General features: G+C 43.3%; 1 protein-coding gene across 1 annotated transcript; it reads left to right on the top strand.

Annotated features, from left to right (window-relative positions):
* The first annotated feature begins 5,039 nt into the window (after positions 1-5,039).
* On the top strand, positions 5,040-7,941 carry socs1a (suppressor of cytokine signaling 1a). The gene is made up of 2 exons (XM_076752921.1): positions 5,040-5,264; positions 6,359-7,941. Exon 2 carries the CDS (start codon positions 6,416-6,418, stop codon positions 7,169-7,171), a length of 756 nt encoding a protein of 251 aa, XP_076609036.1. The 5' UTR covers positions 5,040-5,264; positions 6,359-6,415; the 3' UTR covers positions 7,172-7,941.
* Positions 7,942-10,375: the final 2,434 nt, after the last annotated feature.

Raw genomic sequence — 10,375 nt, 5'->3', positions numbered from 1 at the left:
GCTTGTCCTTGTCTGACCAACTCATTCAGAGAGGAGATAAAAGAACCCATCATGGTTACAAAACCATCTACTTGAGTTCGACATTAAGGTGTATTGGCAGAGATTCAGGAAAATGTTTTGGTCTGTTTGATAAAGAGGATCTTGGGAAATGCCAAAATGAATGAATTATTAACTACTTTAAGAGGTCTGTTGGCTGACGAATAAAACCAATTTATAGGCAACACAGAGCAACACTGTCTTTTCCCACCTGCGGTAGCATCCAAACCTCATAATCTCCCAGAATTCCAGAAAACACCTCACACTCCTGTCAACAAACTTTTAATATAGTATCATATGTAATTATTTAAAGACTCTTATAATTGTGCTGAGTTTCTCTTTTGGTTTTCTTGGCTTGTGTTTTCTTCTGCCTTTGTTTTGTGCCTCGCCATTCGTCATAGCCAAATTACACAAAATGACACTGTAGTACACACACCCAAATAAAGCCAACGCTAAAAGTTATATGGCCCTTTTTAAGATGATTCAGTCATGGCTTTACTGCATCAGGGCATGTCACACCAGGACACACTGCCATAAGCTCAAAAGGCTCACACACGTTTATAGCACATGTGTGTACTCTGTAATGTTATTAGAAGATAACCTGACCATTCACTGCAGCCGCCGTGCTTATCGTTGTTTCTGGTCATTCAGGAGCAGAGCATTTACTAGCAATCCTTATCGCTGAAGATGCAGCACATAAAAAAGAAAGTATGAAAGTATATAAATAAGGATCTTGAGATCATCATATTGAAAGTACATTCTCCTATGGAGCAAGACCTGATGACTGCATCTGGAGGAGAGAGGGGAGTTGATGTTTGCCCTCATTGTAACAGCAGTGACTGTCTGCAATAACTTGAAGATTAGTGGACAATGAAAATAAAGACAGCCTCAGTGAGACAGCAAGGAAAACTCTCAAGAAATCAAGATAAAACAATGCAACAATGGAAGAATAATAATAATAATATAAGTGGGAAAAATAGATATTAAATGCTGATGACATAACAGGGAGTCATCACGGATGTACACTGTGATTGGCAAAGAACAATAAACACACACACACACACTAATTTCCCATCAGCAAATCTCTCCGTCACTGCCGGCAACTGTGCAAATGTTATCACAGCCAAACAATATGAAGAACAAAGAGAAACATGGGGTTTAAAAATGTGTTGTTGCTGTTTTTGCAGTAATTTTCCAATTAGGCCACACCTCAGGGATGCAAAAGTTTTGATTTACCAGATACAAAGTCAGACATGTTGACACACCCACACAGACAGACACAGGTCCTGTTCATCACATATATAATATTTGTCTTTCTGTGCTGTTCTGTTCCCAGGTGTGACAGTCTTTTCTTAGCTGAAAACAGCAGATTTAATAGTAACCAGTATCTCTCCCAGAAGTTCAAAGTGTAGAATAACAGCATCAAAGCTCCTGCAGAAACTTCCAGAGTGCATGTGCCGTGACATGTCCATGCTGTTTCATCTGCTAATATTTAGCAGCCACTGCTGATACAGCCTCTACAGTCATGTCTCAGGATGTTCGACCTAACATGCAACCGTTAAAAGTACAGGGAGACTCCAAATGGGTTCATATGACTTCATACAAAGAGCTCCTGCAGGAGGAGAAACAACAGAAATGGATTTCTCTGCATTTTTCATCCATCTGTCATCCATCAGTGAACCCTCTCACCCTGCACACTCTCAATGAAAAGCTAACAATAAGCTTAGCAAATTCCAGTGTGGCCAGAAAATGCCCTTTATTAACTAAAATGATCCCAGATCATCAGCAAACTGCAACATACTGTTTTTCTAGAAGTTTTCCATATTAATGCATGTGTTGGGATGCATTTACTGTTGCTTTGGACAAATGAACTGTTGATTCATGCATGCAAACACATTCTCTAGTCTGTAAAAGATCTGATTTAGAGACAATAAGCACTCTGTTAAGCTGGCAGCGTTTCAGTCTCTCGCTCTTTTGCAAGTTTCACAGAAATGAAACCCATGGACTCTGCACACACACGCTAAATAATTAAGATTGTTGTTAAGACGCACGCAAGACACATGCACACATGGGCACAATGTTCCAAACATGCAAACACATTCTCAACAGTCTGTAATTAGACACAACATGCACGCTGCTAAGCTGGAAATGTTTCAGTCTCTCGCTTCTCTGCCTGTTCCACAGAAATGAAACTTACAGAGCATACGCACACATGTAAATAAAGAGTGCATAATAACATCCACGCTGGACACATCACATTGTTCCAAACTGCATTGTACACTATGAGGTGTAACTAAATGTAATACATCTGCAGTGCATGTAGGAAATCCAAGACAGACATGCAGGATGTGCAGAGACAGGAGTGGCACACATCCACTGTTAAAACGTGTGCGTGTTTCTGATTAAGCTCAACCCTGTAACCCATTTCCAGCCCAACAACAAAGAGCAGAGCCAGAGCAGCATACCCAGTCCTCCCTCTCTCTGACTGTCTCCCTCTTTATCTGAATCACATCTGCAGTGTATTCTGCAATGCTCCAACTTTGCGCTGCAAAGTTATTTTGATCAGCAACTATTCTCAAAGCCACCTACAAAACACACACTGATACAAGTTATCAGCAAACCATTTGTTCAGAAAGTGTAAAAACAAATGAAGCCTTTCAACAAATCTCACTATTAGAACCTCAGACATGTTAAGATATCCTGCTGCCAAGCTAAGGAGTGATATCACTTATCAAGACCTGTAAACACACTTTGATATGTAAAATTGGTGGAGCTCCCCTTTAGGTGCACAGGCAGTCTGGATTGTGCTTATCGTGTCACACAAGGACAGACTTAATGATTATTAATCATTAATTAAAGAAGAAGGCTGACAGCAACTCACTATTGGACAGAACAAGTAAGCGGCGGATGGGGACACAGAATGGGTTGCAGGCCTGTTTTCTGCTGGGTCTCCAGGAGGGAGGAGCAAACACATTTTCAACAATCACCTGACGAAGAAGATGAGGGGTGCAAGAGTGAAACAGGCCAGAGTGGCCATAATTAGCAGCAGATATTCAGAATGGAACCAGCACGCTAATCTGAGTAGTAGTTGAGTCAGATGAGTCCTGATAAAATGAAACCAACCATGACACAGGCAGACACTCTGACCTCAACAGCTTTTCTTAGCTGTCTGCCTGCCTGCCTGCCTGCCTGCCTCTGCCTCTTAAGCAATGCCAGCTGATCTCGAGTCTTTCCTTAACTTTCTGTTTATCTGACTTGCTCTTTTGTTGCCTGGCACCATGACCACATGGGGCCTAGTTCTCTCTCTAAAACTGACTGTTCTGACTTTACTTGTGATGTCCAAAGATGCCAGCAGCAGATTGTTCATAACTTTCATTTCCCTCCATCTGATGCTGCAGTAGAAAAAAAAGACACTATAATAATGACATAAATGTAATTTTGTTAAAATGCAGGAAAATCTCTTCTGCACAGGAAGATATCAGTGGAGGTGAAACACGTGTGAGTTCAAAGTAACCTGCAGTGGAACTAGACCAGGCTGGACTCCTATAAATAACTCATGTAATGTACATTACGTTACCTACTGTGCAGCTGCTTGCTATATAAATGAATCATTTGGCACAAAAGTGTGATTAAGAAATTTACAGTCGTCTGCCAAAACACTGACTACTTGCTGCAAGCAGAGATACTGCATGCACGCAGCCAAATACTGCAGCCTGGCAGGAGCCGAACAATGCAACAAGTCTGGAAGAACTGCTTCTTACACTCTAATTAGATGAAATTCGATCAGACTGAACTTCATTTGCAGATTCCTGTGAAATGAGTGCTGCGTCACAAGCCAACCCTAATTCAGCTGGTTCTACTTGATATCATTAGAAATCATCAAATTAGACACGAGATCAAGACTGCAGAGATTTGACTTTATGTCAAAGAGTTGAGAGCACAAACACACCTCTGAGTCTTACTAATAAACCACCGTGAGGAGGAATATGAGGTACACTGTGGTGTGTCACCGGCATTCTATTAATGCTACAAATTACATATTGTATGATTTAAAAGAAAGGTGGGGTTGACAGTGGAAATGCCATGATGTGGCCTACTTTGGAAGCCAGAGCAGTGAAATGACTGTTTGGATGTCACAATATGAGCATTTCTCAGATGAATCACTCCAAAATGTCAAGGTCCCATGAAACTCTTTTCGGCAGATGAGCCTGCTATTAAGAAAAAAAAAAAAATGAATAAGTACATAAGTAAGTATAAGTACAACAGAGACACTGAAAGTGACCCCAGCCTCAACTGATTGGTGCACTGGACTGTCACTAAAAGATTTAAATAGCCCCGCTTACGAGGTTTGATATTATACCTGAATGCTCTCTGGCTGCAGGCATCATTTACCTTGAGCAAAGGTCTCTTTTGTCAACTTTATCCACATGCAAAATCTGTGGTAACTGTCAACTGAGGCTATTGCCCAAACAGCAGCTGAAAGACAGTCGACTCGTATGATTTAATGTAAAGCGCTTCAGGAAAGCTCACCCCGCGTAATAAACTGCGCACCTCCTGCATACGTATGACTGAATAACATACTTTTGTAGTGAATGAATTTAAACACATTTGATTTCAAGAATACGCGAACACACACACACACACACACACACACACACTGAGAGGGAGGGAGAGCGAGAGGGAGAGCGAGAGAGGCACAGAGAGAGAGAGCGCGCGCTACGACAAAACCCCTCATAGGATTCCACAAAAAAATGGAATTGAATGAAAGCTGCCATTACTCGAATACCACCTGTCTTTCTGTAAACCTCCTTCTGTCGCGTGGCTTTGCGGTTTTCTTGAAATTCTCCAAATCACAACTCGGTTCAAACGAATAGAAAGAGGAGAGGGGCCGCTCTGAGTTTCACTTTCGTTTGGTGTTTCAGAGAAACCTGTTTTTTCAAGGAAGTATTTGAGCAGGCGGGGTGGTAGGACGTGTATAAAGAGGAGCGAGTGTTTACCGCGGCGCACATACGACAGTGATGATCTGACGGGTGGAGAGCACAGACAGCCCGCAGGTCCACGAGTCGCCTCCGAGTTGTCACACGCCGCCTCCGAGTTGTCACACGCCAGCTTTCCCTCCATCTGGCGCCGCGTCACGGATTACCTGCAGGGTGTTCGCTGCTGCCTTTTGCACTTTGGGATTACGCACAAACGGATCATTAAACCGCCGCTGCTGTTAGAACAAAACGGTAAGACTTTTCAAACTGGAGTTGTGCACCACTGTTGGCTGTTTTTGGAAGACAAAAGTCATGTTTTGCAACCTTCATGGCTGTGTCTTATCGCGCTGGATCCTGCACAGTGGAACATATGTGAAACTGTGCGCCCTGAGTGCATGGACAAAAAAAAAAATGCTTAAAAATAATGCAACTGAGAAGTATGTTGATCATTTCAGTGTTATTCATCGTTCTTTTACATGTGATGTCAATATGTGATGTGATCCAAAAAATAAATAAATAATTAAAAATACAGCACACGTCATCACCTGGTAATCATTACCTTTTCTAGGAATTGAAAGCCACTTTTGAGTAACTCTTAGCTCAGGCTGTAGATAGTTCTAGACAGTATTAGGAAATCAGGACAGGGAATCGCACACAGATAGGCCTGCTCTGGCAGGACGGGATAAGTTCTTTTGGTCTGCACCTTGTGTAAATTGTACTAAGCTGAGCTGAGTAGCTACAGATGTTCATCAGCTCATTCAGTCCAGCAGGTCAGGCCAGGCTCTGGTGTTCAGTGCTTCAGACCATATATGGCTTCAAAAGCTCCTGTGGAACAACAAAAAAAAAAAACATATTTACATGTTTTATTGGACACTGGCTTGAAAAAGTTTGATTTCAACTTAAGGCCAAAGTGAGACAGAAAAAATACTATGAGTGTCTTAAACTGTGTGTGTGTGTGTCTACAGACAATGTACAGTTATCTGTGTTTGTCTGACATCAGTGCTGACTGTATTCTAGCCAAACCACAGATTCCACTCATATCAAACACAGCACCCATCAATGGAAACAAGAATGAATGTCTGACCTACACTCAGAGAAAGTCATTGAAGTGTTCACACACACACACACACACACACACACACAGGAGTCTTTCTTCTTTTCAGGCCTTACATGGTCATTGCTTAAAACGTGATTTTAAAGTTGTCTGTCTTTTATTGTTACACGGTCTTTATCATTTTTGGCAGGAAGGTGTTGACTTCAGTTTAAGAAGGCTGCAGTCAGCTGCTGTAATAGAAACAGATGAACGTCTGTAGTTAACACTCTCTCTCCTGCCTTGTCTTTCTCAGGATGTCAGTGTGGTGGTTAGAGATGGGAGAGGGTCTGGGGCCGCTCTCCCCTGTAGGATGGTAGCCGACAGCACAGTGGAAGGCCATGACAAGACCCGCTTGTCAAGCTCGTCGTCCTCATCGTCCTCGTCATCATCCTCATCCTTGTCTTCATCATCGTCCTTGTCCTCCTCCTCCTCCTTGTCTTCGTCCTCCTCCTTGTCCTCGTCCTCCTCGCTGTCGTCATCGCTGGCCGGGCACGAGCTCGCTCTCAGCCCTCACCGCACAGAGTCGGAGCAGCTTCAGCGTCGGGAAGCTCCGGGTCCAAAGATATCCATCCCCTCCTCGTATCTGACCCACTTCCCCACCTTCTCCTGCCAGGAGGACTGCAACATCATCACAGACACAGCGTCCAAGCTCGAGCGCAGCAGCTTCTACTGGGGCCCTCTGGGAGTGGAGGACGCCCACCGCATGCTGCGGGACGCTCCACTGGGAAGCTTCCTCATCCGCGACAGCCGGCAGAAGGACGTCTTCTTCACGCTGTCCTACCACGCCAAAAGCGGGCCGGTCAGTGTGCGCATCAGCTACAATCGGCAAAAGTTCTCACTGGCGGGGAACGAGCGCTCCTTCCCAACACTCTTTGCCCTCTTGGAGTATTACATCAACTCTCCCAAGAAGAGCCTGAGTGTCCCCTACAGGAAATGGCAGCCAACGCTGCAGGAGCTGTGCAGGAAGCACATCATGGAGCTGTGTGGTGGAGGAAGCCGGGTCTCAGAGCTGCCTCTCACCCACGTTGCCCAAGACTTCCTCTTGGAATTCCCTTACAAACTATAACAAGCTTGCCTTGCAAAGTTCTGATAGTATTATTTTTAATTTCAGGAAGGCAGTGTTTGGTCAGGCCTGCCCATCATGTGTTGGACGTTAAGACTGCATCGGCGTGGTTACAAGTTAAAGCAGCTCCCTGTTTTGAGCTGAAAAGCTGCAGAATGTTTCACAAAAGACATCAACAGCACCATCAAGTATGGGCGGTGTCCAGTCAGACGGGGTCCATGCATGACATTTCAACATACATTACCTCCAGAGACTCAGCTCCCACTTGCACACGGATGGAGCGCCTTTTGGCCTTGAGGACGTGCAAAAAGCTGCAAAACGCCGCATTAAGAGAAAACTACAAACACGATGGAGCTATTACACACATAAAAGGACTGGTGGGGTCTGTTGTTGCCTGTTTGTGGCCACCAGAGGCCCAAAAGCATTTCAAAGTGGATTGTGGATGGACTCTGAGAGGAGTGTGGACTTTTAGAAATATGGAGGCATGTCGGAGGGTACGGTTGAAAGCATCACAGGCGTTGGTACCAGCAGGATTTATTTTTGTAGCAGATTTGAATACTCTAATGTTGTTGAATGTTTACATCAGAAATGAATGTTTGCCAGCACTGATGGCTCAAATACCACTTGATGTCTTCGCAGAACCTGAGAGCTGTCATGGCTCGCAGCGTGAGAGTAACCCAGAGGAAACATTGTGAAGAAGTCATGAGCTGCGGTGTTAAGTTGTACTGTATGCAGAGGCTTTCCACCTCTTGTTCAGCCGCATCTGCCAGGCAGATGATACATTTTTTTTGTACTGAATCAGATATATATAAGTATTTTTTTACATTGTTATTTTCTACTATTTTATTTGAAATAAAATGTATTTAAACTAACCTTGCTGGATTTAGTTGCTTTCCTACTGCGGGATTTCTGTTCCTTAAACCATATCATGTGTGGGCATGGCAGGAGTTTGTAGGGGTGGAGAGAGAAGGAAGGGCAGACACACTTAGCGCACACACCCTCATAATCACACACTTTGTCGTCACCGTGTCACAGACAATGGGACAGACAGACAGGAAGTGTGAGCGTACAGTATCATCACCACAGTGATTCATCGCTGTAGGGTAAAGTGACAGGTGGGTGGGGTTACTTTGATAGTAAATGGACTATTACGCTTAGAAACACACACACATTTACCAGAAACAGGGGCAGAGGTGACACATAATGAGGCATGTGATTGTGTGTGTGTGTGTGTGTGTGTGTGTGTGTGTAGCACTGTTAACCTAATGAGGACCCAGAGCAGATTAAAATTTCCTCAGGAGGAAGTGGGAAATTTTTTGGGTTAGTGGTTTGACAGAGACATGTTAGATCAAGGTCAGGGTTAGTGTTTCAGGTTAGAGTTACGATAAACCCTTTGTATGCGGCACATAGTCAGACAGATATGTAAATAAGCTGAAGGGAATGAAAGGAATACATGAAAGTAGGTGAAAAATATTGAAGAATTTGTCAAGAAAAAGCAGACTTTACACACCCTTTACATCAGCGCCGGAGTATGAAAGTGAGGCAGTGAACCAAAAAGAGATTGAGATGGGTTTGCTCTTAAAACAAAACACTGCCTTTGTTCACTGTACATTACCTCAAATATCACCTCTCTCTAATGGGTGTGGCAGCAAATAAACTCGTGGGTATACCTGGTCTGAGCGTGTGTGACTCACAGGAGTGTGTGTTTGGCAAACATTATTCACTCACTGAATCGTCTAGATCATCAGTGTCACATTGGACCAGGCTCAGTTGAAAGCTTCTCCACAGAGTATTCCAGTCTTCTTCTCGCAGCCATGGCAGCAGCATGCGAAACACACCGAGGAGAGTGATTTAACAGGAACCTTACACACACCTTTTACACACTCTTACACACAGGTGTTGCATTCATCCAAACTGCTGGAGAGTTGCGGCAGAAATTGCTGAAACTTTGTCCGAAACATCGTGGAACGGTTCAACTGTTGCGTAAGTAGATGTAAAATTCATTGTTTAATGCATCTACCGTGCAGTGTCCAGCCTGTAAAAGTGTTATCAGACTGTCAAACAGCAGCCTCTCTGCATCTTTTCAAGAATAACATACAACAGTGTTTGTTTTCATTCACTCTGCCAGGTTGCCCTCTCCTCTGCTGGTTTCTTCATGCATGGTTGACACTCATTTTGCAAATGTCACCATGCATGCTTACCACAGAACCACTGGTGTTTTTTTTTTTTTTGTATTAAATAATTAATGAATTACAGCTCAACAATGTTCTTACTAGCTTTTTTGCTGAGAGTTAGATGAGAAGATTAACGCCACTCTCATACTTGTACAGTGAATACGAAGCTACTGCGGCCCCAACAGCCTGTTAGCTTAGCCAAGCACAAAGACTGGGACATTACTGTAAACTGATGGTATTGCTCTGGCAAAGTGGAACAACTGTCTCTGTTTTGACTGCTGTTTGTGCTTATTACACAAGTAGAAAACAGGTAGGTTTGAGCCCCACTTCCTATGTTACTATGTAAGATAGGTCAGCTCAATTTAAGTTAATTATTAATATTAAAATACCCTCTGCTCACAGAGGTCTTTGGACAGACTGTTAAACCAAACTCCATTCTAAAAGCATGTGTTTTATGGTAGGGCCACATATTTCACAGTAAAAACTTTAGTTACATCATCACCAAGACTCTTTTCTGTTTCGTTTCGATCTACAGGCATAATCGGCACACATCATTTACTCAAGAACATTAACCTGTGATGAAGCGGTTGCATGCATTGACACAGTTTTCATCCTGTCTGCGGATGGCCTGAAGCCACACATCTCTTCCGTTACTGCCTTTTGCTCTTCGGGTAAGTAAAGAAAATTGGAAACAGGTGTCATAGCAGCTTCTACACGTGTGGTGACACTGTTTTTTAAAATTCTCATGGGGCTTATTTTCTCCCAAAAGGAGCCGTGGAGATTCTGGCATATGCTTTCTGTCATATAGCAAGGATCTGTCCAAAGGTACCACCACCTCTAATTAACCCATCATCATTTGGTTAATCTTTACAAAAAGCAGAGTGTAAAAGCACCAACTACATTATTTCTTGACTGGATGCACTAATTTAAACGAGATATATGGATTAATGAGCTTTAGAGGTGTATTTTCGAGTCGAGCTAGCTGTTTCCCTCTGTTTCCAGTCGTTGTGCTAAGCTAAGCTAACAAGCGCTA

This window comes from Chaetodon auriga, chromosome 16, assembly GCF_051107435.1.
Source record: "Chaetodon auriga isolate fChaAug3 chromosome 16, fChaAug3.hap1, whole genome shotgun sequence".
Lineage (NCBI taxonomy): Eukaryota > Metazoa > Chordata > Actinopteri > Chaetodontiformes > Chaetodontidae > Chaetodon > Chaetodon auriga.
The sequence above is the reverse complement of the archived record's forward strand: the minus strand, read 5'-3'. Positions and strand labels throughout refer to the sequence as shown.

What these genes read in the sequence shown, in the direction of transcription:
- socs1a (XM_076752921.1), top strand. Translation starts at nt 6,416, where the DNA reads ATGGTAGCCGACAGCACAGTGGAAGGCCATGACAAGACCCGCTTGTCA.